The sequence below is a fragment of the Anoplopoma fimbria genome, chromosome 12 (genome assembly GCF_027596085.1).
Source record: "Anoplopoma fimbria isolate UVic2021 breed Golden Eagle Sablefish chromosome 12, Afim_UVic_2022, whole genome shotgun sequence".
In the NCBI taxonomy this organism is placed as follows: domain Eukaryota; kingdom Metazoa; phylum Chordata; class Actinopteri; order Perciformes; family Anoplopomatidae; genus Anoplopoma; species Anoplopoma fimbria.
This window is the reverse complement of record NC_072460.1, coordinates 2,686,459-2,712,027: the sequence shown is the minus strand read 5'-3', so window position 1 is coordinate 2,712,027 and position 25,569 is coordinate 2,686,459. Positions and strand designations below refer to the sequence as shown.

General features: G+C 41.1%; 1 protein-coding gene across 2 annotated transcripts in view; it reads right to left on the bottom strand.

The window, feature by feature from the left end:
* Window positions 1-3,229: 3,229 nt before the first annotated feature.
* spen (spen family transcriptional repressor) overlaps window positions 3,230-25,569 on the bottom strand; it is a 26,361-nt gene continuing 4,021 nt past the window's right edge. Inside the window, exons 3-15 of one of the 2 annotated variants that reach the window (XM_054608713.1) lie at window positions 19,106-19,720; window positions 15,959-16,116; window positions 15,553-15,753; window positions 15,312-15,463; window positions 15,066-15,191; window positions 14,780-14,893; window positions 14,582-14,695; window positions 14,373-14,473; window positions 6,420-14,253; window positions 5,950-6,294; window positions 5,648-5,842; window positions 5,338-5,514; window positions 3,230-5,224 (exon numbers count right to left, since the gene is read on the bottom strand). In XM_054608713.1, the coding sequence (XP_054464688.1) occupies window positions 5,093-5,224; window positions 5,338-5,514; window positions 5,648-5,842; window positions 5,950-6,294; window positions 6,420-14,253; window positions 14,373-14,473; window positions 14,582-14,695; window positions 14,780-14,893; window positions 15,066-15,191; window positions 15,312-15,463; window positions 15,553-15,753; window positions 15,959-16,116; window positions 19,106-19,720 (10,264 nt within the window). In that variant the 3' untranslated portion in view covers window positions 3,230-5,092. The remainder of the gene's footprint in view (window positions 5,225-5,337; window positions 5,515-5,647; window positions 5,843-5,949; window positions 6,295-6,419; window positions 14,254-14,372; window positions 14,474-14,581; window positions 14,696-14,779; window positions 14,894-15,065; window positions 15,192-15,311; window positions 15,464-15,552; window positions 15,754-15,958; window positions 16,117-19,105; window positions 19,721-25,569) is intronic. The other variant, XM_054608714.1, reaches the window with a different exon arrangement.

The window sequence follows — 25,569 nt, the reverse complement described above, 5'->3', positions numbered from 1 at the left end:
CAAATAGTGAAAACAAAACAGAAAGCTGATAATACGGCTTACAAGTTGGAAAGTTGACATTAGAATGGAAGAACCATGTATTGTAATGCTTGAAATTTTTCACGGGAGCTGTGGTGTTTCCATTGTCAACAATCTAATTGGGGTTTCATTTCACTAAAACCACAATGGGTTCAAATTCTAAAAGCGAGGGCTGTGGCAGATGATTATTTTTGTTAGAATGCAGATAGTAAATCCCTTTTACCCTTTTTTTATTTCAGAAAAACTGATGGCAGAAACCTTTAGTGAGAGATTTAAATGCTGCTATATTAATGCTATGAATGTTGTCGAGAGAACCTTTAAGAGTGATGAACCCTTTTGTAAAACAAAGTTATTTATTTCTTGTTTGTATCTGAACCGTATGAATCTAAATCAACCCTTTTCTTTATATTATAAATATGCAGCACAATAAGCTTTGCTAGCTGGCTAATTTTGCTATCCTTTTTGTTGAATATTATTCATTTTGCCAATTTCCTTAACTATTCTAACAGGTTTAGAGGTTTCTTTTGGATAAAGTAACCATACATGTTGTCCTTTTAAGATAATTGCAAAGCACCAACAACTAGCATACACAAATAGTATGCTAACATGTTGGACAGCAGAAGCCGCAAACATAAATTGGGTATCAATCTTCTGGTCTATAGTAAAGTAAAAAAATAAAAATAAAAATAAAAAAAAAAAAAAAAATAGTGCTGTATTTTAGTATTTTAGGCTGAAAGCAGCACACATCTCAGCATCACATGAGGAAGTACACAAATACAAAAGATTCCAAATGTCTAATACCTGGAACAAATCACAACACTGCTTTATTAAAGTTCTCCCATGCGGTTGCAGGCAGAGGTGAGCCAAAATATTCCAAGTAGCAAGTCTTGCAACTGCAAACACGTGTTAGGCTTCAGGCTTCAAGCTCACAACTCTGCAGACAAAAAAGGATGCTAAAGCGCCTCAGGGCTTTCTAAAAGGTGATATTACTGGTGACACTGGTTATGAAGGTTAAGGCTGGCATAGGTTTTTGGCAAGAACCATCTGTTGAGCAGACGTTTTAAAACCCTTTGAGCTTCCTTTGTGTTACTCTCAACAGCTCTTTCCGTAAGCTTTCTTATTAACTGTTTAATAATTGGTAAATACCTCAACAAAAGCTGTGTGTGTTTGCTTGTCTACAAAGACTTTCTAGCGCTGGTCATATGTCGATGAGCATGGACAACTTCATTCCAGCACGCTTACATATGTAGCAATGTAATCAAAGTGTTTTTTTAATCAAAGTATCCCTTTAATCGGGTTCATTCTTTGCTGGCATGTAAGTACATATTGTCCAAACTCCAGCATGGAATGCAGAGATATCAATGCCAAAAGGGCACAAACAAGAAAACAAGCACTTATCAGCCTCTGAAAAACCAGCCTCTGAATTTTCAACATTCTTTACATTTTCGAGCTAAAATTGGGCTTTCAAAATATCTTGTGGCAAAGAATTCAAGAGGAGAACAGCTCAGAAATATGAACCAGGTCTACTTTAAGGACAACGGCACAGGACTCCCCCTCCACTTTGCTTTATCGCTCAAAGGCAGAGCCTGTAATCTTAGAGGAACTACGAATCTGGAGAAGGAGGGAGATCATCGTGCAGGACATCATCTTGAATTTCACCCGTCTTCCTTGTCTTGCCTTTTCACTGTCCCAATCTGATCTGCTTCTTCTCACGCTGCGAACAGGGCGTCAATTAACATTCCAAGTCTTGGCCTGTCGGGGCACTATAAATCACTTATGCCTCACCTCTTCTCCGTGGTCACACTCCTTTCTCTCTACTGTAGGCATAATGACAGGAGAGAGAAAATGAGCAAAGCAGGGTTATGGCCCTCTTTACCCTCCTTTGGTTGCTCAATCATCATCTTGTGCTTTTGCAGCTGGTATTCCTCAGTGTCATCCTTTTTTTATGGGAAGTCCTGACCAACTGTGTCAGACTCCTGGGATGAAGATGGAAAGTAACCGTCTAAAATCCATTACATGCATTATTTTTGTTACATAAATATCTAAAACTAAAACTAAATACAGTACATTTGTGTCCAACACAGGTGGCCTGCATTTGATTGAAATAAATTGCATGCATACAGGAATACATACAGGGAAAGATCCTGCAGCCTTGACCACCAAATGTTTCCAAAAAGAATTTCAATCACCACTAAATCCCCAAAAGCCTCCCTCAGGGGAATCTGTCGGCTAGCGTACTCTTGAATCTGACTGTTGTAGGAAACCCTTATGTTCAAGCCACTTTTTTTTTTTTTAAATTCCCAAAACCGTAGAGCTGTTTGCCTCAGGGTTGATTCCATGACTGCAGCTTTGGCATGGTGCTCATTCGTCTTGCTTCATTGCCATTTGAATACCACTATAAAGGTGAGCAGCAAGAACATTTTTATTATTTGCCATTTACATTCAAGTTTTGGCATAATAAATATTTGACAGCGCTTGAGGCAGATAATCCTGAATGCTAATGAGATTTTCCTTTCTGCACACCTGATACTCTAATATGTAGCTATACTATACAGGTTTTTAATGTAAATTAAAATAAAAAAATGTAATGTAAAGAGTGAATTGAGACAGCAAACCCATGCGTCCTATTACTTAAAGTAGAATATTCTCTGACCAAGACAGACATGTTTAGCAATACATGATCCTCCACAATTCACTCTGTAGCATACCAGAATAAAACTACCACAAATAAAGTCAATCAAAGACAAATTTCTTAATTTTTTTAAGGTCAAAGCAAAGGTTCTTTGCTCCAGAGAGTGCACAGTTAGCTTAGACACATTCAAATTCAAAGATACTAAGCTCCAGGGAATAAGCAGACAAATCAAGATGAAGGCAGGGCCCAAATTTCAAGAGAACAAATCATTTTCACAGTGAATTGAAATTACTGTTGACTGTGTCGCAGCAATGTAGTGAGGCAAATACTGACATCTTCTGACTGCTGAATGGACTGCAACATTGACTCTGATGAGCAATGCTCTGCACAGTGTTTGCACTATTTAAACTGCTGCAAAACTTGAGGCTTGCAGACAATGAACGGATTAGCTCGCAGATTTTAGATTGAAGTCTTTCTTAAACCAAAGTCAAGATTCTGGATAAATCTTTCTTTCCCAGTCCCTGTTTCAAAATAACTTCAGTCACAAAAACACAAACCAAGAGTGACAGACCATTTAATGATCATCAGAAGTAAGTTAAACAACCATTTATTTTACAGTTTAAAATGTCCTCATGGAGGAACAGCAAAATACACTCAAAATGAAGATTGATCAAAAGACAGTTTTCATACTAATCACCGTTTTAAGTTTTTTTTTTTTTGTATTTTCTTCTCATTTGTTTATCAAAAATTATAAGTGCCTTCAACATAACCATAAGAGTATTCAGCTTGCAGTCATAGAAATATTTACACCACAAAACTCACAAGCATGGTTTTACTTTCAGCATCGGTTTCACACACCTCATATCCCGTCTCTTTCAGACTGCTTTGTTTTGTTGCACAAAACAAACATAACGACCCTGAAGACAGACAATTATGAAGGGGAAGAAATACACACGAGCACAGATTAAGGACATTAGTATTTACAGCTTGGCTCAACACAGTTAAGGGGAGGGATGGAGACAGGTGATCAACACATCCAATAGCGGCATTATGTCAAGTTTAAGTCACATTCTTTACTTACGATTTCTGTTTACCCTTTAAGATTTGAAAATAAAGCATGCTATAGCACTTCTGTAATGAAGTCATGTCTTTGATGACTTCAGGATGCACTCCTTAATATGTGAGACGATGATTTTCAGACAGAAGGGGGCAGTAAAGGACCACATCAGTGAGAAGGAGAACAGGAATCCCTACAATACAATGGTTCCTTCAAAATGAGGATACAACTTCATAATGTAAAAGCACTGTAGTAACAGAGTTGGGTTGATGAACAATACAAAAAAAAGGAATCAAGTCTGCCCTCTGAGTGGTAAAATACAAAGTCACATATGAAAATAGGTTCTGATCAATTTTTGTTTTAGATACATTGCGTGTGTAGAGCGTTTGCAAAAGACATTTTGGCACAGAATCAATTTGAAAAAATATTTTTTCTTGAATATCACTACTAGATCATGTACAGATCCTTCCCACCTTCCCCTTCCTGCCCCTGTCCTAAGGACAAACAAATAGAAAGAAAAAAAAGTAAACAGTTGATGATCCGTCTTGTAAAATAATTCACTTGGTCTCTCCACATTGCTTCAGTCTTTAAATATTTATAATATTTACAGATTCACAATTGTCCACAATGCCCTTAGGCTTAAAATAAGATGCAAACAAAAATAAACAAATTAAATATTCTTTATATAGTCCCCTGTTGAGGCATTGAGTGTAACTGTACAACTCTAAACGTCCCCTCTCGAGTTCCTGGGGTAGGGAACACGTCGGGATGGAGAGTCAAGTCCAGAAATGATGTAGAAGTTGGCTGATGGTGAAGGAGCAAAATCAGAATGATTGATCAGGCTAAAATGACCCTCGATCATTTTCCAGGCAAGGATTTTTCTTTTATCTTGCACAAGCATGGCTGATCACAAGAATTCCATAACATGTATAATTTTATACTCAAAAGCTGTACAGAGTTCACAATTTTTTCATTAACATAGTGCAATGATTTCCCATATCGTTTGTCTTTAAAAAAAATTATCACAATCACTTTTATGAAGGTAAAAAATATCCCATAGGAAGGCCTCAATCCATAGCTTTATAGGTGCTATGAATTAGGAAAGGCTGCACGACACCTCCAAAAATGGCAAAAATGAAATGATTAATCAGAAATGATCATCAAAAATCCTGTTTGACCCTTCAGATCCTTCCCTGTAGAGGTATAGTTTTTGGAATTTGATGTCATTGAGTGACTTAAGGACTTGATGGAACAAAGGTGAGTGCATGCTAAATTAAAATGTTTTTTTAAGTCAAACTCAGAAAAATATGAGGCAATTCCAGTTTACAAAACTGGACAAATCCAAAGGGGCTGGTGTTGGCTTTGTTCAGGAAAAGTGAAGGTAATTAAACAGAGGCAATGACAATCATGAGGTGAGGGGAAATGCTGGAGATGCTGTTGAGAAGGTCCGGGGCTAGGCGCGAAAGGTGGATCTCCGAGAACTCACACGGCGGGAAAATCTGCACCACATAAGCTGGCTGTGAATCAAAAAATTCAAATAACAAGATGAGACATGACCTTGAATACTTTAAAAACACAGTCACAATTTAAAAAGAGTGGTAGAGCAGAAGAAGTCTAAATGCCCACAGACCTGATTAGAGCCAGGGTTGGGCACATTGATAATGCCAGCTGCCTGTTTGGCTTGCAGGTAGGTGATGAAGCCACTTTTCAAGGCTTCGGTTTGACCAAGGACATCTTCTTGGTCTCGACCACAGGGGAGAGCCAGTAGCAAACAGTAGTCATTCTCCACCTGCCATGAATGATAAGTCTTTTTCATAAATGTAAACATAAAAGCACATCCCACAGCGTGTTAATCAGGTTATAGGGTGAACATTTTGCAATATGATCATCCAAACTTTAGCACCCTACATTTCAGAGGTAGTGAAAACCAAAATACTCACAGTCATTCTGCGTGCCACACTGTCCAACTGGGAAGCCTCAAGCCTCATCCTCTGGACAATACGTAGAAGAGGACCTCCCTCTGTAGGCGGCAGGGAGCGCTGGGCCAGTATGGTGTTGCCAGAAACAAAATGCAACTGGACGGCAGCCTGGTCGTTCTTCAGCGCCAACATGCCTTGCCATACAATAGGATACTTCTGTACAACAAAAACAGAAAATGGGTTTTAAACCTATTTCCTCTTTGGTATAGTCTTGAAATCATATTCCATATATGATGACATTGCTGTTCAATCTGTCTTCCTACCGTCATAAGCTGCACCATGTCAACGGAACGATGTCCCGAATGTTCCAACTTAGCTTCAGGCCGTGAGTGCAGAGAACTTGATTGGTGGACTGCTGGCATAGGGGTTGGCAGGAAGGCTGGAGGGCCTTTCTGTAGAGATGGATCTGGCTTATGAGTAAGACTCATAGGGGACGTCATGGGAGACTGGTATGAGGGGGAGACTGTATCACGTGATATTCGTGAAATATGCGAGAGGTCCGTAGAGGTAGCATGGCGGAGATGGGAACTCTCAGGTTTGGAACCACTTCCTCCGAAATGTGACTGAGACATTTTACCCCTGTGACCCAGCTCAGGCTCAGGAGGGACCTGATAAGGAACATACAAACCAAATGAATAGAGTAATGCATATTTTGTATGTGTATATGAATATGATCTATAAGATACAAGTGCTGAAATAATGCAAAAATGTAAATAAAAGCATATCAAGTTACCTGTGAAGATGTAATGCCTTGGTTAGCCAGGTTGTGTCCCGATGAAGGATGCCCTGGGAACTGGGATGGAAAGCCCCGCATGTCCCGATATACTGGAAAGGAGCCTGCACCTCCTGGATGCATCAGCTGAACCCCATGTGGGTGAGGAGACACCAGGACAGGAGAAGATGCATGAACTCCCCTGATTCTACTTTCGTTGGAGGGTGGATGTATCAGCTTTCCTTCAAGTGGTTTGAGGGATTCTTTTGCAGAAAGGTCAATGGTCTTTCCCACTATGGGACTCTTTGAAGGCCCAGAGATGTGGCTCGAAGATGTTCCGGTCTCTGAGGTGCGTGACTGTCTTTGCTCTACAGCTGCCTGCTCTCCCAGTTTCTGTTGCATGAGGAGGCGCTGGTGCATGTCTCTGTATTGGTCCATGCGTATGCTTGGGTGGAGCCCTCGGTGATCACTGTGAATCATCATTACATCTGATTGGAGCTGGGGCACAGAAGGTCTACTGAGGGCTTGGTTAAAGTGTCTGGGGTCTTCTTCACTTACACTGCTGCCAGCGCTTCCTGATACCGAGCCCTGGGGACTTGAGCGGGACTGCAGTACCAAATCTCGGATGACATTAGGCTGAGGCGTGTTTGAGCGCTGTGGAGGCCCTGGGTGGGATGAAGACAGGGCGTCACCTCGCCTTCCATAGTTTATCCCAGACATTGGTGGGGTGTTCATTCTGGCTTCATGAGCCATTGCCTGAGTGACACTGTGCGGTTGAATTATGACGGAGGACTGCTCCGAGTGTGGGTGATGCATACTAGAATGATATGTAGGAATTGGTGGTATGCCGTGACCTAGAACGACAGAAGTGCCTCTCGGAGAACTGCTTGGGGGACAGGCTTTGACAAAGTGTGAAGGCGAGTGAACGGCTGTTCGTGGGGAATGGGGTTCTTGCTTTAGGTGTAGAGCTGACCGATCAGTTGTTATGCTAGGGCTGGGGCTCATGCGGGTTCCGGATAGTGATGGGTGATGGGGACTCATGACTGGGCTAAGGTTAGACTGCTGAACAGCTTTACCAATGTCCATCTTTTTAGGGAGGGGTTCAGACCCCGGTCCTCTCTTGCCATGCTGCTGCTGTATCACAGCTTGGTTGTACATCAAGACTTGAGGAGAACTAACTGGCTGTTGGTACATCTTTACAACGCCACCCTGGGACGCTGTGTGATACGGGGCTTCCGATTTCAGATCACACCCAATACCCTCCCGCTTCATACTGGATATAACAGGTTGAGAGTTATAAGACTGGCCTGTCAAGAGAACCCCTGTGTGCCCATAAACTGTGGGAGTAGGGGTTATGTTTGGGTTGGGGGACTGCGATGATGTGACGAGTGGGTCTTGCTTTATCGAAGATTTGGACACAGATTGCTGAAATTCTATATCACCAACACTGGCTTGAGGAATTTGACTAATTTTGGCTCTCATCCTATGAGGTCCCTCAGTTTTCTGACCAGAATAACTCAAAACAACAACACCTTCTGATGTGTTGACCCTTAGGCCAGGACTGTTGCCTGTACTGTAGGGATTGCTCTCAACAACAGAGCGCCCTCTAGTCGCATCTTCTGCAATTTCCATGGCGTGGTAGCGATTATTCTCATTGGAGTTTGATCTAAATTTTTGCTTGGGAATAGACAGGCCAATGCTGCGATTGCTGAGAGAAATTCGTGGAGTTTCCTCTGTATCATAAGGCATTGGGATTCGACTTATTACTGAGGTAGCAGGAGAAATAACTGTATGATGGATCTTCTCTCCACAGTTCTGTTTGGACTCTGTCAGTGGAAAGGGCTTGTGATGTATGGACTGGGGGGGTAAAGGTGGTCTGTCTTCGGGGTGTAACTGTCTTGAACCCACTATATCAGAGGGATTTTCATTCTCTGACATCCGTAAAGGATCCGACAGTGCAGATGTCACCATAGTGGTAGGTATAGAATTGCTGTTAGGTGCAGAAACATATTTAGGTTCCATTAGGATTTTTCTTAAGGTACTAGAACTAGGGTCAATATCCGAGGCCTTTGTGTCAGGGGGCATTGGGGGATTTTTTGAAGGTGTTCCAAGTGCAGTTGATGCTGGTGGAGAGGGTGTTACCACTGTAACATGACACGAAGGAGCAACATAGATTCTACTTTCCTCAGTTCTAGGAGGCCAGTCTGGTGAAAGTGGCATTTTGGCAGGCCGCAGCAGGGGTACACTGAAGTGAGATACAGGTTGTGGGCGGGCCGGGGCAAGAGTAGGGGTAGATGGATCTTCTGCTGGCGGATGCTTTTTACTACTTGAGATGTTGCTTGTGCCTGAATGAAAGGCAGATTCTTTGGGTACAGGCTGTTCGACTTCAGGCTGTTCTGCCTCTTTGGGCGTGTCTACAGTTATAGCACTCGTAACATCACGTCTACAAGTTGCAACGGCAGTGACCACTGAAGCTGCTGCAGTAGCCCCAGCTGTAACAGTGGCTGCTTTTGAATTGTTGGTTTCTGGGTCTTCTGGGATCGACTCTGGTAACTTGACTGGGGAGGGCTCTGGTTGGGAAACCTCTTCCACAGTATCCCCTTTCTTATTAGCTGTACATTTGCGACTTCTTGACTTCTTCAGGGTTTTGCCTCTAACTCTGCCTGTTTTCTTAGGTGTTTCAAGAAGAGGGGCATCCTCAGCTGCCTTAGACTCCCCCCCTAGGCCCTTTGGAATGGGTGTCCCAGGACCATCATCTGAGTCTGCAGCAAGAATATTGTTGATCACCATGTGTGTTTCAGGATCCATAATCTCATTGGAGGAGGGAGATGTCAAAGATTCAGGGCTAGAGACAGGACCAGTGTAAGTAGGAGGAGCTGTGAAACCATCTGTATCTGCACATGTTTCTTCAGCTGTAATGGAATCAATAGCTGCTGCAAGTTCAGTTTCGCTTGCAGGATTAGCTCGCTTCTCCTCAACTTCAACTTCTGGCTCCACAATGACAGGAGGCAATGCGGTAGGTGGCTCTGAAGGTGGTTCCTTATATGGTCGAGGAGGTTGCTCAACACTAAGTTTGGCAATATTTTCAACTGCCTGCTCTAGTTCCATCTGCCGTGCCAAGAGAGTCGCCGGATCAGCAGGAAGTTCAGGCTCTGATAGTGTGTCTTCCTGTTCCTGTGTGTCAAGTTCTTTCAATTCTTCTGGAAATCCTATGATCTTTGTTTCCTCATTCTCTTTCACTACTGTCTTGGTTTGTGTGATGGTGGGAGCTTCAAATGACTCAAGCTCATCATCCCCTGAACGTAGTAAACCTTTTACATCATCAACGCTTACACGGATCTCAAGATTTTTTAAGCTATGTGATTTATCTTCAGTGACCTGCTTGGTATTTCTTTTCAGCCTTGGTGTTTTCATTTTAACATTCTTTTCAGGCTGTTGTCTCCTCTCAGGGGAGGTGGTGTCTACCTTTTCAACATCCCCATCAGTAGAATTCTTTCCACCAGCATCAATTAAGTCTTTTTCCCTTCTGTGCACTTGTGTGCTTTCATTTTCCACCTTTTCTGATAGCTTTACAAACAGTTCAGAATCAGCTTTAGGATTAAGTTCTGACTCATCATTACTTGCCGGATCAGCTTGTTCAGCTAGCACTGTAACGCTCCCAGACTGTTTGTCTATTCTGCCTCCTTTCTTGTTAACTGGAGAAGGTGGTGTCAGTTGTGTTTGTTGCACTTTCTGGGTGCGGGGTGAACGCCATCCCTCAGAGGCTTTCACAACCTCTACAGTAGTGGAGCTCTCTTTGACCTCTGTGCCTTCTTCCATCATTTTCTGCTGATCCCCCTTAACTGGTGATGCATCTTCAACTCGTTTGAAAACTCTTTTAGGTGGGCGTCCTCGCCTTGCGATGGTATGTGGAATTGGAACATCTTGCTGTATTGGTTCCTTATCTGTACCACGTTTGCGCGTGGAGCGTGCTGACTCAACCACCTCTTTACCAGCTTGGTCGTCTTCACGTAGTGTGGCATAGACTGATTTTACATTCCTGCGACGTGTTCGGCCATGGATCAAACTAGACTCAAGGTTCTGCTCAGAATCTGATGCATGAATTGGTGACTTGGATGTGGCTTTGGACTCAACAGAAGCTTTTGGTACTTCTGCCCGAGGAGATGAGGCTCTTTTGAGTTTTTCTCTGTCAATTCGTTCACTCTTTCGTGTTGCAGGTTTCTCAGTGGCAACAATTTCGGAAGGTTGGGAAGTACGTAATACTGACAGTGGTTTTGCCCTTTTACTCTTGGGTTGTCTACGATTTGGTGATGGTTTTATTTCAGCCTCTAGCTCTGGCATACATGCCTCACTATCTGTCTCAGATTTCGGAGATTCCTCAGAGTGTTTTGTTTCCTGATTTCCTATTTCAGGTTCTGTCTTTATAATTTCTGTTTTTTCTTCGATCTTTGGATAGTCAGAGTAAGTTAATACTACAGTCCCTCTCTCTAAACAACTTAGGGAAGCACCAGGAGTGGGAGGCTTATCTTCCACCAGAGGATTATGTTCCACTGTCAAACTATCTCCAATTTTTGTTTTGGGTTCAATTAACTCTGCTTTTGTTTCCATTTCATTTTCTGGCCCCAGAAGGACAACTGGAGGGGTTATGGTTAGCTTAGGGGCACCTGGTTTGAAGTCTTCCATAGGAAAAGAATGCGATGGACATACCTCAAAAACAGGCTCTACTTTTTCTTCTTTGACAAATGACACAGGTTGATCTGAGGATGGAGTTAAAAATTCTTTCCTTTCTGGTGAAGACATTTCTTTCGGGGAAAGAGCAAATGGGGAAACTAACGTGGTTAATGGCGGGCTAGCGGATTTATGATCAACCTTCAGTACTGGCTCAGATTCCTTATCAGAATGCATGTAATCACTTTTCTGCCCTTCATCTCTCTTAATCTCTCCCACTATGGAATCATTCTCAGAATCAGGTGGAGAATGGTCTTTGTCCTTTTGTTGTTGAAGCTCCAAAAAGCGACTATGGAAAAGCACTATGGGCTCTTGTGGCTTGTCACCTACTCTAGATTCAGGCTGTGCCTCAGTAGCACCTGGCTTAGCAAAAGGCCTACAAACTCCAGTTTCTAAATCTTGGTCTTTACGTTCAAGATGCTGCAAACGGCGGGAATCCTGTTCAAAGATTGAGCTGTGCAGAAAGCGAGAGGCAAACAGGTCTTGTCGTTCTTGGTCCTGTGGCTTAAGTTCCTCCTTTTTATCGTGCAGCTTTTCAACAGAGTCAGTACGAATCTTTTTTTTTTTCATATACCAAGAAGGAATGGGTCGAGGTGCTAGCTCTACTTTGTCCTTATCTGAACAGCTGTGGGAGGTTGGAAAACGTGAGGGGAGAAAGGACCAATTATCTTCCCTGGAGGAATACAGTGTCTTAGCTCTTTCAAGGAGTGCTTTGGTGTCAGGAGTTATAGTTTTATCTAATGCAAAAGAATAAAACTTATTCTTTTCTAAAGAGCCTGAAAGCTTCAGGTCTGTCATCCTCTCGTCACGTTCCCTGAGGATAAAAGATAAGGAACTATTGGACTTGGGAGAGATGTGTTTGTTTTCTCCATCCTCATCTGAATCAGACTGCACTTCTCCAGGTTCCAAATCTTGGCCAAGGCGTTTGCGGATGGTTTCACATTTTGCAATATCACTGGGGAAAGTCATATCCATTCTAAGCGAATCAGACTTTATCCTTCTTTCCCATCGGTGCATCAACTCCTCATCGCAGCCAAGCAAGGTTGTCTTAAGCTTTGGGAGCTCAGAGTCAGAAGACTGAAAATTTGTCAGTCCCAAACTGTTTTTCAGTGACTCTGTGTGTGAAAATGTCTCGTCTCTTGTTGGAGATTTTCTTTCTTTGTTGATAACTGACACAGAAATTTGGGCAGTGTCATCTTCCTCATTTGCACAAAAGTGACCATGTGCTATTGAGGATGTTATACTCTGAAAAATGTCTTCATTCAACTTTTGGGATCTTGGAAAGCTGTGCTCTCGTTTTGGAGAGACTATTTCAAAGCCAAAATTCTCAACTTTCTTTCTTTTACTGGAAGACAAGTCATCATTGACCATATGCTGAATTGATTTTGGAACATCATGCATGATATAATCCATTTCAAAGTCATGGGTCTCAATACTTGCTGAGTTTTCAGACTTGGCTAATTTCTCAGGAACGCCATGCTTAGGTCTGAGCCATCTACTCTGTTCAATTTGTTTTGTGCAAATATTCTGGTCAATGTGCACATTGTGTTCATCTCCATCATTTGAGTCCCTGAATTTCCCTCTCCCTTGTTCGTTTTCAGACAAAACCTGTTTTTGTTCTTTTAATTCATCCAAATTAAAGCTGCCATCATCTAACATCTTAGTGAGACTGGAGTTGTTTTCACTTTTTGATCCTGCTAAATCCATTTTAAGGTAGGGAGAGTCCAACGGATCTGTAGAATCTTCAGGCAGCTCCCCTAGCCCTGACTGCTGCTCCAGAGAAAAGCCTTCAGAGTTGATTTCACAGTCTCCTCCATCTTTAGGACTGCTAACTGAAACCATCCGGAGACATTTATCCTTGTGGTGCTCCTTTTTATGCATCCCTTTTATCAAAATATTCTTATCCAAGTCTGTCTCTTTAGCATTGTTCCATAGTTTATGAAGTCCAGGTTTAACAACATCCTCCTCGCTAGTTCTCTTCTGTCTATCAGTTTTCCCAGAGTCTTCGAAACGTCTTTTCCTTGCAGCCAAACGATCAATATCTACAGAAGTACAACTGTCAAATCCCATTTCAGATTTCCCATGCTTTTTGGATTTGATTTTAGCATCCTTATCAATAACCTCCACTAAACTGTGCGTATTTTTGTCTCTTGTCACCTTTACATGCTTAGAGATATCACTTTTTGATAGTTCTGAGCAGAATTGAGGACTCCTCTGGTCAGCTGAAGGTGATGCCAATCTGGGACTGTCACTCCCACCCCTCGGTATTTGTTTTTCTTGGACAGACTGACCAATCAATTTTCCTTCTTTCTCTTTAACACGTGTTAACTGCACAACACAAGGCAACAGATCCAACCTTCCTTTGCTTGAGCCTTCCTTTGGTATTTTACTGCTTTTACTTCGAAGGACTGACTCAGGGCTACCATCTCGTTCAAGTTCAGGTTCCGTCTCACATAGTTGGATAATGGGTGATGCAACTTTTAGCTTCTTAAGCCTCTGCTTCTCACTTTTGTCTTTGTCCCCTCGATCTTTACGTCCAGCCCGCTTCTCCTTTTCAACTAAATTCACTCTGTCAACTTCGAAGACTCGATCCTTCTCAAGTTTGTCAGTTTTGTTATACCTTTCAGTGCGTGCCTTTTCAAGTTTTTCAAATCTGGGCGGGGAGATTGAACTGCAGCTACCACTTCTTTCAGAAGATCGGCAACAAATACGACGATCTGAATCACTTGGTATCCTTTCTGATAGCGAAGGAGATGCAGTAGGGCTGGCAGGACGACGAGGGGCAACGTGGGATGGGCTTTGGCTACGTTCAATGGTCCTCCGCCCATGATCACGTCCGCGATCTGTTTCGAAGCGCTCCCTCTCTCTTTCACGTTCCCTTTGCAAATAGCTGTATTTGCGAATGTCCTGCTCATAAGGGTCAGCCCTATATTCTCTATATTCACGGGGGTCTTCAAAGTATTGTGGATCATAGTAATCTCCCTGATATGGGTCCCATTCTGTATAGAACTCCCGACTTCTGGCAGGGTATTTGCGACGTGGATCTTCAGTATACGTTCCTGGTGTTCGTACATTTTCGTAATACGGTCTTTCTGCTTGAAACTCATATTGAGTTCGTCGATCATCCCTGCCAAGAAATATGCCCCAAAAAACAAGATATAAGTTCCTCACATTTTGTAATCAATAATATTTAACACTAGACGGTATTAAGGCTAAATTAATATTACTGAAGGGAACAACACAAACCTTCTTTCAGTGAGTATGTCATAAAAGTCCCGAATGTCCTGCCCAGATGCCTGCATTGAACGATAGAACGCCATCTGACTTTCCTGATTGGCAAAGTCCACCTGAAAATAAAACATGGTTAAGTTGCAATTTTCACAAAATGTCAGGCATTGAAAACACAAAAACATTAAAGAGATCAAATTTACGAGCAAAGTAAATTCCCCACTTACCTTGATTTTACTGCCCCCTATCTTCCATCCCTTCGTGTCTTTGACAGCGGCTTGTGCGTATTCAATGTTGTTATACAGGATAAGGGCCATTCCTTTCATTCTGTCAAATACAACCTGCGCAAGAAAGAGGAAAATATGGTCCCATGTTGCCAGAAAGTAAACAATGGGCAACTGTAAGGAGGTAAAAAACAGACTTACCTTGACAACATGTCCATAGCGGCAGAAATGACGAGTAAGAAACTGCTCAGTTGTGTTTGACGCCAATCCATCCAACCAAACACACGTCGTAGGCATACTCTTTCCAAAGCCCAACTGGAAAAAGGAACGACAAAATATAAGATTGCAAATATTTTATCCAACATTAAACAACTTAGAAGACAGTTTACATAAATCATGCTCATTAATGATACTAGTATGGTTGTGAAAGACAAGAATGTGGTAGTTAAGGCAAGATGTTAAGTTAAATGAAAGTGATAAATCTCACCTTTAGTCTATTGTTACCCAGGTACTCTCCATCCATCTTCTTTATAGCCTTACAGACACTGGCAATGTCGCAGTATTGTAGAAAGGCATACTGTGGAGCTCCATTCACCTTCTTAATGTCAATGTCCTTTGCACAATAATGAAAACAGAAAGAGGCTTTCATTAAGCATGGTCATCTCAAACTATGCAGCATGCTGACTATTGCCTATATGGAGATATTCCCAACCTCTTCACAGCATTAACCTACCACTATTTCTCCAAAGCGTTGAAAGATGCTAAGCAGGTCATGGTAAGCGGTTGACTTTTCCAGGTTTCCAATAAATAATGTCCGTGTGGCCTTTGGATGAAACTCATCTATCCTCTCGTCCAGGGGCCGAAACTCGTTCTCACTCTCAGTCTCTGAAAAGTACAGCAAGTGCCCATTCGAACCGTGTGCGTTTCGTTGTTTCATGATTATGCGGCAAATATCGTGAAAGTTCTGAACTTACCGGGGCCATTCCAGGCTGTGACCTCAATTTGCATGCCGAAAAAAAGCTTTCCCTTTGATGCTCCAAGTGCTTTCTCTTGGTCCTCTTGCTGACGGAAAAAGACAAGCCCGTAGCGCTCCTCTGAAGCTCCATGGATTTGTACAGATGTGACTTTCCCATGTTTCTTGAACTCATGGAACAAACCATCCTTCAGGCTCGTATCTGTAGTAAACCAGTCAAATGTTTTATTAAGTATGTTTCTTGGAAAAAAGTAACATGTTATTGAATAATAAAGTATTGGTAATGACCTTTCATTCAAATATAGTTTCAATATTTGAGAGAATTACAGAAATACAATGCACTACTATTTCTGCATAAAAAAAAAGCTATTTGTAGTTGCACACCGTGGGAGCACCTTATAACTAACCTGTAGAGCGCACAGGAAGATTTTGGACCTTGATGCCAAAGCTTTTACGTGGTTCATCCTTGTCGAGGGAGGATAAAGGAAGTGCTGAGGGTGCTGGAACAGCAGCAGATTGCACTGAACGTGCCGGGGAGTCATCACTTGAACTACTGCTAGAATCACTGTAGCAAAAGAGAAACATGGGCTTAGATGTTGATGTGAGCTTCACAGTCTGTCATCTTCTGTTACTGTAACTGGTTGTTGCCTTTGCTTTTCAAAGTAATACTTGAGAAGAAGTATTTTCATGAATTGCTATGATGAAATATGTATACGGAAAAATCTTTTTTGCAGTGCTACACTGTTAAGTGCTAAAATAATTCTTCATAGATTGGATAATATGTTTTGAAAACTCTACTTCAATGACTAGAACAGCAGTTAAAATGTCATTTTTGTGACCCAAGAGGTGACAAAATGTGTTTGTTATGTCAAATCTGCAGGGAAAGGAAGGAGGATTAGATTGCATATTGTATTGAACAGGCGATATTTAATACGCAAACATTTCAGATTTAATATATATAGTGATGCATTTGCATAATAGCTCATGCAATGCACTGGGAATGCGATGCATCTCAGCTGAAGAGAAGAAAAACACCCTTCTCTCCAAATGATCATAATAATCTGGTACAAAAAGATGGCTTTGCACGTCAGTGGCAAATTCATGGCTGCCATGAGCACCTTTTTACTCTAACCGTTCCCATGCCTGTCTCAGCTTTCAAGGCCCTCTGCTGTTTGTTTCCTTCTCACTTTCTCCTCCTGTGCTCAGACACTCCCGGAAGTGCTGCTGACGGAGGCTGGCCTGTGGGAGTGGGCAGGCAGCCAGCACTGGCCAGAAATTTCCAGTTCCAACTGGATCTCACGGAGGGGGGGAGCCATCACACATACACAGAGGTAGGCAGTGGAAAAAAATAAATATACCAGCCTTCTCCTGAAATCTCCCCCCCGTAGCACTACCTCGTCAAACCACATGTGTCGCTACACGCCTTTCAGAGCTGCCGACTCTGCTGCGTCCAGAGGTGATGCGGTCATCCAGACAATAAACAACCAGAGGCCTAAATCCCACGGACACAAGCGCTTATGTTTTTAAAAGTGCGGTTCTCACATGAATTTGATTATCCCAACCTTTTGTTATTTATGTATTTGTGGTACATCACTACTCAGAAAACAAAAACAAATCAACTAATAAATAGCAATACATTCAGAAGAACCTGGACACAAATAGCAACAGATGTCGAAAAACTCTGCAGTGCACAAAAATAGCTCCGTTTTGAATTCAACATGCTAATTTAGCTGAGGCCAGATCCACTGGCATAACAAGACTGACACTCGCAGTTTTTGTGGACAGACGGGTAGACCTCAACTTAATCAAAAGCATAGCAGGAATAAAAAAAATCTGATTAAATATTAACAACCCAAAATGTGTGTCATTACAGCTGTTACATGCAGCAAAGGTCATATTCCAGGCTCTGACTCATACCAGCAATCAATTACTCAGTCAACAACCTTGTAAAAGCAGCTTTGTCATTTGAAAAATACAAAGTTAGAGTACAAGGTTCACACATACAAAAAGGTTAGAAAGAAAATTGCACGCGTAACACTGCTTGAAAGGTTTACAGATTTAGAAATTGTGTTATTATTCAAATTCTATGCAATGAACGTGAAGTTTGGCCATGTTGTTCTTTTATAACACTATTTTAAAAATAGTTTTAAAAGTGATACAGTATCTGCTGAGTAAACAGACATGGTATAAGCAGATATGATATCTTGAAATGGTTCATTTTATAAACCACAGATTTTGAGCAACAATGGTGATAGAAATTAAATGCACAAGCAGGTCTTTGCTTGATTGCAAAACTGATGTTTTGACTTAAAAAACAACAGTTCGTTTGCAGTGTTTAATACAACCGATATAAATATATGTTGGGAAATCGCATTAAGTCTTAAAAGATAGCACTATACACAGATTAAGACGGTAACATTTTGTAACAACTCGATTCATTTCCTCTCCCTTTTTCTCTAATGACATACTCCACACCTGAATACTCTCTCCCAGTCACATCACTGGTCTCATAGCTCTGAGACAGCTGTGCAAATCACAGTTAAATGTGACAACGATAGCTGCAGCAGAACAGAAAGCTTTACCTCAGAGCGTCACGACATGGAGTTTTATTTTCCATCAGGTAGTCCCAGAGAAAAAAAGACATCGATTTTGTGAATGCATTTATATGATTACATCGTAACCACTCCATTTTAGCAATAATTCCTTTGCATCTCACCTTTTACATGTCACATAGCTCAGTAGTTAATGTTACACAAGAGTGTTTGCAATGCTGTGTGTTTCAAGGCCACTTATGCTAAAACTAAAGTTGGAAAATAGGATTTTCCGTCATAAATAAGCAAAACATCCGTCATAAATAAGCAAAAGAAAGATCTAATGTGCGTTAGAAATCTGTACGGTTCTACGGTAGCAGCCTGGTGTTTTCAGGCGATTTAATAAAGGTTAATGGCACTGCGCTCTGACGCAGACTCCTCAGAGGCTGCGGATTCATCACATATCCCTCCTCCATATTATCCGTCTAAAACGTGATCATGTGGTCAGTTATAGCTGACTACTGTATGTACACTTCCCACCGGAATATTTGTTACACAACCTTTAAAACGAGCCATCACTAAACCGCGCACATGCGTCACCGTTGCACTCCAATAGCATTTAATCCCCAGTTGTCAGCTCTTTTTTTTTTAATTTTTTTTTTTACATGATTTACCATGGAATTATGAATACATCATATTGTTTGTATTGTCGTATAAAAGCAAAGACACTTAATACTACCTGTACCTGTTTTTGCCTTATGAACTTATCTCCCATCATGCTACCACTGTCACTTGGACTTGGAAAAAAAGATAAATGTTTTTTTTTATCTTTACAATTTGAATTTAACCAAGTACTGTTGAATTCAGTGAACTTAAGGATTACAACCATTTGAAGCAGCATTCAGAGTGCAGATTTCTTTCTTAAACTCCTCGGTGCTCTGTCCAGCTCTTGCCTAAGACTGGGATGCACAAAGGTAAACAACAGCCAAGCACAAGGGTAGAAATCTTGACAGCGTCACTCACCTGCCACTCGTACTGCTGCTGGTACTGCTGACTGAGTCTGAACTGGAGGAGCGGCTGTGGGAGCCTGACCCACTGTGGGAGCGCGGAGGACGGGTAGCCTGACTGGCCAGTCTCTGAGGAGATGGATTTCGCGAATGTGTTGAGTGTGGAGACCGGCTGCGACTGTGGCGGTACGACCGCTCCCCGCGACGACCTCTGTCCTCCCTGTAAAGGTCCCTGTGAACCACACTGGCCAAAGTAAAGGGTTCCCTGGTACGAGACTCATAGCGAGGCTCTGGTGTCTCAAAGCGACAAGGGCTCCTGCTGTGGGAGCGGAAGAAGCCGACCACGCTGGAAGTAGATCCTCCGCTTCCTCCCGGCGTGGCCACTGCTGCTCCTCCTGTTCCGGTGTTGCCAGCAACAGCGCTGACGATAGTTCCAGTGACTCCCGATGACACCGCTGTACCACTTCCGCTGGAGGTACCAGACCCGCTCCCAGCTGTGCTCAGAGTCCTCTCTCTTGCGTCGCGATAATAGTCTGTCTCATAGTGCCGCTGGCGTTCAAAACTGCTACCAGGACGCTCGTGATGTCCGTAGGCACTGTGATCGTACGCCCGATCCCGACTCTCAGCCGTCCTATCAAAACAGGAAGAGAGAACATCACATTACGGTTACATTCAAGACAGCTGCTAGCATCAGACACTGGGCAAACAAAATGATCAGGTGTCTCTGGTGGGTTTTTACTTAATTAGACACATGGGAAGACAGGGCACATAAGTGTTTGGAGAAGGGTAGTTTTGAAGCATCTAAAGAGATCGTTCTTTTCCAGCCTACAGACTGAACTACAAGGGGATTCAATTGATGTGCTGGTTGAGACAACTGAGCGTGTCTGAACTGTTTATGGCTTGGAGATGAAATGTATCAGATCCTTCTGCCACAAAGACGCTGTCAGGTCTTTCATGAATCAGCTTGGAGGTGTTAACAACACTTATATGGTTTAAGACTGCCTTTTCTTTGAATGCAGATGTGTTATAATTCAATGGTTTATCAGTTCAAGCATCAGAGATATATTACTTGTATATATTACTGTAAAGTGCAACACACTATATTGATAATACAATCAGCATAGGATGACCGGAAAGAGATTTTTAGCAAAAGGCATGCATTCAGTGTTTAAAGGAACAGAAAGTTTGATTATTTCAAAGTATAATTGCAGGATATATGGCTTGCACAAAAATATTTATTTAAATAATAAATATTTACTCAAGAGATTCATGCCTTTAAATATTTTCAAGTCATTCTGGTCTTGTAACTTTAACAAAGGCCACTTTCTGGGACATTTTATCATTTATCTGAGAGGCTTCGTTGAAGGTTTTTGGACGTGACTTATGACAAGGCTTTTGTTTTTTAATGTTACACAATTTAACACCACTTGTTCTCCTGAAAAAAGGTCTTCAAAGCATATTTCGTGAAGACCATCATTAGAACAGGTGCTATTAAGGACATTCTGCTCAGACCCCGAACATCCTCGTTCTGAATAAAGCAATCAGAATTTAATTTGGTAATACGACTGCTGTGTCATTACTGCAGTCATATTACCCAACTCCCAGTAATGAGCGGGACAGGACAGCAATTACCACTGTTTGAATTCAGATCAAATTATAATCAGCAAATTAGCCATGATGTTGCAACACAGGGAGGTTTATGGTTTAATTCAACAACACTTAAAGAACCCTCTGTGATTTATCATTTGTCCAGTTCAACCAAGAGGGTGGAAAAATATTAAGATTCAAGACAGTACCTGATTTTAACCTCAACTGTCAAAATGGTAAAAACCTTCACTGCAGTATATTTGATAGTACATAAACAATTTGAAAAAGTTACTTTCAATCGTAAAACAAAATACTAATGTTTTTACTGTGTGACTATTTAAGAATAAATTATTAATATAAATATGCCTATGTGATCATAGAAATCCCAGCTTTCTATGTGGCAAAACTTAATGTAACGTAGTGTTCAAACGGGAGATTGTGTAAATATGTTTGGTAAAACCAACCTATGAGCAGAGCGTCTCGTTGGACTACTGTTTTATTGCCCATATTATTTAACTGCACCTTCCAAGAAGGAAGTGAGGGCAACAATGTAGGACTCCTCCTTCTCCTATCTCCACTATATCCTGCCAATGGCTACTTCCAAAGAAAGAAAGAAAGTATTATATAACTAGAACTAGAAAACAAGCTTATAATATCAGGTGTGAAAGAAAGAAAGAAGGTAATTAAGCCGATTCCCTAAATGGGATTTGCACATTATCCTTGCTGATAATTGATGAAGGCATCCAAACCTCTTGGATCTTTGATTGATTTAGACCATCAGAGATGTTTTGATTTCATCTGCGTAAAAAATTTATCAATGCACTTGTTTTGCTTGCTGGGTTTCATGCTGCTCAACTGTCTATGCCAACAAAGAACAGTAAGCACAAATCAAAGACAGTTGCAACATGAAGAAACTTCTGAAACTGCTTATCTCATGAAAGAGAAGTCAGCAGGAGCCTGTGGTTGAGAAAATTAGGCCACAATGCTTTTTGTTTTGAATCTCAAGCTAACATTTGTAATTCATCTGAATAGGCTTCCGGTTTTGTGCAGATGTGCAGTGTTGTGTTTTTACTAGAACGACTACAAATTGTTTTGGACAATATAGGAAAAGATGAGTTGATGGGGAAACGGGTCCCAGTCTGAGCTTAAGAAACCATGTAAGGTGGGTAACAAAAGGCTGCTGCCATTTTCTTTTTAAAGATACATGGCACAGGCATCTTACTCTGCATCACTGATGCCCTGTGATGTCCTGAAAGGCATCTTGGTAAATGATCCATAAGATGAGTTTCTTAAAATGCCCAACATGACCTTTACAAGTGACTGAGAAAGCGTTACTCATATTCACAAGGCTGTCTCTAGAGGACTTTGATAGACTGCATTCATCCCCTAAGCTTAACCCTTTGTAACATTGTCTTATCCCTTTAAAGGGTTCACAATTTAGTTTGTTTTGTCTACAGCAAACCACAATGACTGGGGTTAGTGACTGTGCAACAATCTAACACTAAGTTGTGTGGATACTCTGTGATGCTGCCAATCTGTGAAAAACATTGACATATATGTAACCTATAGATATAAACAACTTCAATGTATTGGCTCAAAAATGGAAGTCATTCATGAAGTCTTTCCAAACAAAGGCCTTTGCCATAGGGCACGGGAACAAAAGACTGCATGGGACGCACACAGTCTGCTGGATGTTGAGGATAAATCGGTTGATGGAGCTTTAGCACCATGTCTGTATTTCACTGCACTATACATAAAGTACAGCGGGTCAGGGGCAAATTCTGTTTCATCTTATTTGATTTAATCATCCGTGTGCTGGATTCATGAATAACATCTATGGTATAACGATGTCTGCGGTGAAATTGATGGATTACCTTGACCCCTGGATGCTCCCCAAAATGCTAATTTGGTGGCGCAGGCTCACTGCTCAATAGATAGCCTTCAATTTCACTTCAATTTCACTTTACACAAAACAGGTTCTACATTATTCATGGAGCTTAAAATAATTCAGTTGGACTTATTTTTTTGGCATATTTTCCATCAGTGTTTGATTATTAGTCTGCTCTGGTGCATGCTAAGCACATCAACTGTTTTGGGATTACGGGGACAGCATAACTATAAGGATGCATTCCAGCAGCATGCGAAAAAGGCAATTGTATGTGGAGGCTCAGTCACGTGGGAGCAAGACAAGCACATCAATTCAATTCAAGATTTCCAAAACTATTTGTGCATAGTCCAATGTTAAATAGCCTTCTGCCATGCAAACCAACAGTTAAACTGTGCAGGCTAAAACACAAACCACAGAGCTGTGTTTGTTCTTCTATCACTTTATATAATGATATTGAGATATATTCTGATATAGAATGTATGATCAGAAACTCAATGGAAAATAATTTTAGAATAAAATAACCAAATTTAGATTTATTTATGGTTAGTCCAGTGAATAAAATATCAATGAAGGTGATCCATCAGACTGAAGCAACAATCCTGTATAGACCGCACGGCCATGAATCAGTCCTGTTTATTGATTTGCAATGTTACTCTCAACAGTCCAATACAATACAAAATTTAAAAAGCACAGATATCTCAGTATAAATGGTTGAGAAAAATCCCTTATCGTTGGGAAATTTCTACTATCTCACAGCAATTACCGTGATATTGGCCAACCCTAAATGGAGTGGTTAAAAATGTAGTCAGGGACTTTGGGTGGATGTTATATCTCTACCTGCATATTCCCTCACAAGGACTATGGCCGACTCACTAATAAGATGAAATTCTACTAAAATAATCTTAAATTTGTTATATTTCTCAGAGGTCTAAGAATCAAAAATGTAATCTGCACTCTGTGACATATTTTGCCGTTTTCATATTCTACTCTCGTCACAGAAAAGGGTAACTGAAGCAATTTTAAAACCTCAGCTGCAAGGCCGGAACAAAAGATACTGGCGATGGAAATAATGATTATCTTCATGATTGATGAATATCATGATTAGTATTTTTAATTAAATCAATCAATCATTTAGTTTACAAAATGCCTTTGTCAGATCCTAAAGCCACATTGCTGTTTTGTCTGACCACAAGCACAGACCTTAACTTTGACATATTTCATTCAAAACTATATGCGCAAATGTTTGGTATTTTTGCTTGATATAAAAAACCCAATCAATTAAACAAAAAAACATCTTCTGTTCCTTATCAATCAACTGGTCTTTCACAATAAAAGATACTTTCATGTAAAAATCCTAAACTGACCTTGACAAAGCTTGAATCAGAAGCAATCTAAGAGGCTAAATTATGAGTTATTTAAGTCTGTCTCACTGTTTTTCAAGACATTTGAAAATGTATACACTGCATGAATATATTTATTTTTTTTATTGTAGTGTTCAGCCCCCACTTTTTACTACACATATTGTAAATTCAAGTACGTGACAAATCTTTGGGTCTTCGAATCTATTGAATCTTCCACAGCCCAGTCCTTGTGTTATATTAAGACATCGTTACAAAATATATATTTTTTTTCTTTACTTTGATTACTTGTCGTGAATAACAGCTAAAAGGGTGGATCTGGGTCTATTTATCATAAGGAGGACGGGGGAACAGGAGCTGAAGGTGGGGTCAGGTGAGAGGAAGAGAAAAAGGAAAACAATATAAAAGTAAGGTAAAGATTTCGGCATATAGACACACAGGCGGTAATAGCAGACTATGTACCGGCTACTTCTGTTAGTGGGGAAAATGGAGAGACACAGGGGTTCAAACTAGGGGGTTAGAGAGGACAGCTAAAATACACAGGGCAGGACATACCAACCTTTTGAGAGAGTGGTAACTTGACCTATTATTCCAAATACAATTTAGGGAGATAGAACTTTGTGAACAGAAAAAAATGGGCAAAAATGTTGAGTGGAGTGGGGGAAAAATGAAGCAAAATTGTTCAAATTAGAAAATGTAATCCTCATCTCCTGGGCAAGGGACCTCTTGTACTTGGATGAGTGTCCGTTTTAATTAAAATGATTAAAACAAAGTTGGCCTTGTACGGATCCAGGGTAGGATGTTTTGTATGCTGGAAATTGTCAATTTGAGTCTATATAACCATCCAAATGTAGGGAGAAAATTAGTCCTGTAAAATGAATACATGATATCCATAAGTCCCTCTTCAGAAAGCAGTGCACAGTTGATTCCCCAACAGCAATGATGGGGAAAAAAAATGAAGTCTTGCATTTTCAATGTGTGAAGTCCTTGGCATTCCACGTCGGTCACACTGTGCCCAGTAGTAAAGTAGTCAAATTCCGTTGGCAGAGGGAGGGAAATCTGTCCGTGACAGATTAAGAATAAAGAACATGTCTCTTAATGGTAATCCAGATTTGTAGTAGCACTGTATTCATTCCCAGTGTGGAGAACCTTCATAACAGTTCTGAGGCTCATGGATGTTCATGTCTGTTGTCCAGCTCCTTTACAAGTGAAGGAGCCTCCATGCAGTCCAACCGAAGCAGAGTCAATAAATGCAGTTCATTGGTGCCACTTTGTTCACTGATTCCGTATGCGTTTGTATCCACGTTTCAATTATAGTTCCACATTCAGGAAAGGAGCAGGTAATCCACAGACATGAGGTAGGTCATCTCCAGCAGCTACTTTTTAGTACCAATTTCCAGCATTTCTTCTTTGAATTATACGATCCAAACATAGTCCATGTTGGTCCTCATTAAACCTGGAAGTCCCAGTCGTCGAAAGGGAAAAATAATCTCCACAAAAATGGGGCAAGAAAAAAAAAAAGAAAAAAGTAATTTGCTCACTGTTTTTGTGTTCTCTACTTAGTTGTATCACCAGTAGAGGTCTCCCAGCACTCAAATTGTAATGCCCTGATTTTAGATATAATCCAAAATAAAACAACAAAAAAAA